Source organism: Telopea speciosissima, chromosome 2 (genome assembly GCF_018873765.1).
Source record: "Telopea speciosissima isolate NSW1024214 ecotype Mountain lineage chromosome 2, Tspe_v1, whole genome shotgun sequence".
Taxonomy (NCBI): Eukaryota; Viridiplantae; Streptophyta; class Magnoliopsida; order Proteales; family Proteaceae; genus Telopea; species Telopea speciosissima.
This window is the reverse complement of record NC_057917.1, coordinates 68,557,305-68,559,377: the sequence shown is the minus strand read 5'-3', so window position 1 is coordinate 68,559,377 and position 2,073 is coordinate 68,557,305. Positions and strand designations below refer to the sequence as shown.

Below are 2,073 nucleotides of genomic sequence, written 5' to 3'. Positions count from 1 at the left end.
TACGGCTGTCTGAAAATACGGATGCGTGTTCGTTGGGACGGAAGGTGGATTGGGTTGAGTAGTTGAGTCTTGGGTAACCTGGGTAACTTGGATATGCCCTGTTGCCTCCGTCACGCGGAAGCTGCGAGAAGACGCGTGTTTCGAAGTCATTGGTGCATCACAGTAACTGTCGGTCCGTGGGAACGGTTCAAGAGGGTTTTTTTTTTGGCCAAGGCAGGATAACACCGATCCAAGTCATACGGCGGGAAAGCGGAGGTTGCCGACAATTGTAAGAAGTCTGAATTGGTCGTCACAATTGCATCTGGGACCCACCAGCCACAAGCCAGAGCACAGTTTTAGTGATGAGCCATCTTAACGGCCGTTAAATAGTACGACGCCGCCCCAATCCCGCTGATAATCCGCGTGTCCCATAGGATGCGTGCCACGTGAAATAGGACAACCAAATTGATAGTGCCACCGCTCTCGGGGCTGGGGCGGCGTCTAAGGACAGTCAAACCCCTCGTTGACTGCGCCGAAAATTTTCAATTTGCTCGCCGATCTTACCCCACCACACCCCTTTACCTCCGCTCCCATAACAACACCGCACCTTTCCCAACACCCCCCGCAACCTCTATAAAATGCTCCTCACAACCCCACTATTCTTTACTCCTCTCTGCCTCATATCGTCTCTCAATATTTCTCTTAAGTCTCCTGTGATAGAAACAGAAAGTTGAACAAACGAGTAAAAGCACACACAGTCGAACAGAAAAAACATGGCTCCTCGAGATAAGCCTAATGGAGTTAAAGGTGCCAGCGGTGGAGTTACGGGTAGCGGCAAGGAGGTGCATTTTAGGGGTGTAAGGAAGAGACCGTGGGGTCGTTATGCAGCGGAGATCAGGGATCCTGGCAAGAAGAGTCGTGTTTGGTTGGGAACCTTCGATACGGCGGAGGAAGCCGCAAGGGCTTACGACGCTGCCGCCAGAGAGTTTCGGGGCTCTAAGGCCAAGACTAACTTCCCTTTACCTTCCGACAGTAACAACGACAATAACATCAATAGCAATCAGAGTCCCAGCCAGAGCAGCACCGTTGAGTCTTCCTGCCCGGAGGGCTTTTCTCCGGCACCGATCGCACCTCCCTCTTCCTTGGACTTAGATCTGCTATACCGCGGTGGCGGTGGTGGCGCTGGTGCTGGGTTTGCCATGAGGTTTCCGATCCATCACCATTCTCTTCCACATCAACAACAACAGCAGGCTGTTGCCGCTGGAGTATTGCCGACAGCGCATTCGCTTTTCTTTTTTGACGCGTTTGTTCGGTCGGAGAACATGGGCATGAACCTTCACCGTCTAAGGTTGGACCCAGCTGCTGCTGATTTCCAGGCTTCTTTTGGTGCTTGCGGTGGTGGTGGGGTCCAGAGCGATTCCGACTCGTCCTCGGTCGTCGATTTCAGCCACCACCCACAGAGTTCTCCTAGGAGATTCGATTTTGACCTGAATCTTCCCCCTGCGCCGGAAGTTGTTTGATACCTCAATTCGGGCGTCGCCGGTTCAGATGGGACTTTTTTCCTCCAAAAGTTTTTTTTTTTAATTTCTCGCTCCTTTAGTCTTAAACAAAAAACCGAGAGCGGAATTGTATGTAAATGTTTTTTTTTTTAATCCCACGCTGGTTTTTTTGCAACTGAGAAATCAGAAGTTTCTCCATGTTGTTCGTTACTACAGCCATTGTAACCTTTTCACTGATAATTTCTAATTTTTGTTCTAATGAAACATTTGATGAATTTCTCTTCATGTGCTTTGTTGTTACTGTTTTTTTTTTGTTTTTTATAAATGGTAGAAAAAACCTTTTTTTTTCTCGGACTGTGGAAGCTAGTCGGCCGGCATAATCCGAATTTGTCACGGAGATCAGTGTGCGAAACGGTGTGGTTTTCCATGAGAGACGTATGGATGGCTTCGTACGAGATTGCAATAACTATCATTCATTCTCGTAAAGAAATTAAATTTTAGTTGAGAGTTGTTCAATTTTGTCCCAAAAAAATAGTCAGTAATACGGAGCGGCACCGACGGCGAAACTGCGCATTTTCACGCGGGTTAAAATCAC

The 2,073-nt window shown here is 48.4% G+C and overlaps 1 protein-coding gene across 1 annotated transcript; it reads left to right on the top strand.

The window, feature by feature from the left end:
* The first annotated feature begins 671 nt into the window (after window positions 1-671).
* Window positions 672-1,534, top strand: LOC122649800 (ethylene-responsive transcription factor 4-like). Its single transcript, XM_043843036.1, has one exon. It carries the CDS (start codon window positions 753-755, stop codon window positions 1,497-1,499), a length of 747 nt encoding a protein of 248 aa, XP_043698971.1. The 5' UTR covers window positions 672-752; the 3' UTR covers window positions 1,500-1,534.
* Window positions 1,535-2,073: the final 539 nt, after the last annotated feature.

What these genes read in the sequence shown, in the direction of transcription:
- LOC122649800 (XM_043843036.1), top strand. Translation starts at nt 753, where the DNA reads ATGGCTCCTCGAGATAAGCCTAATGGAGTTAAAGGTGCCAGCGGTGGA.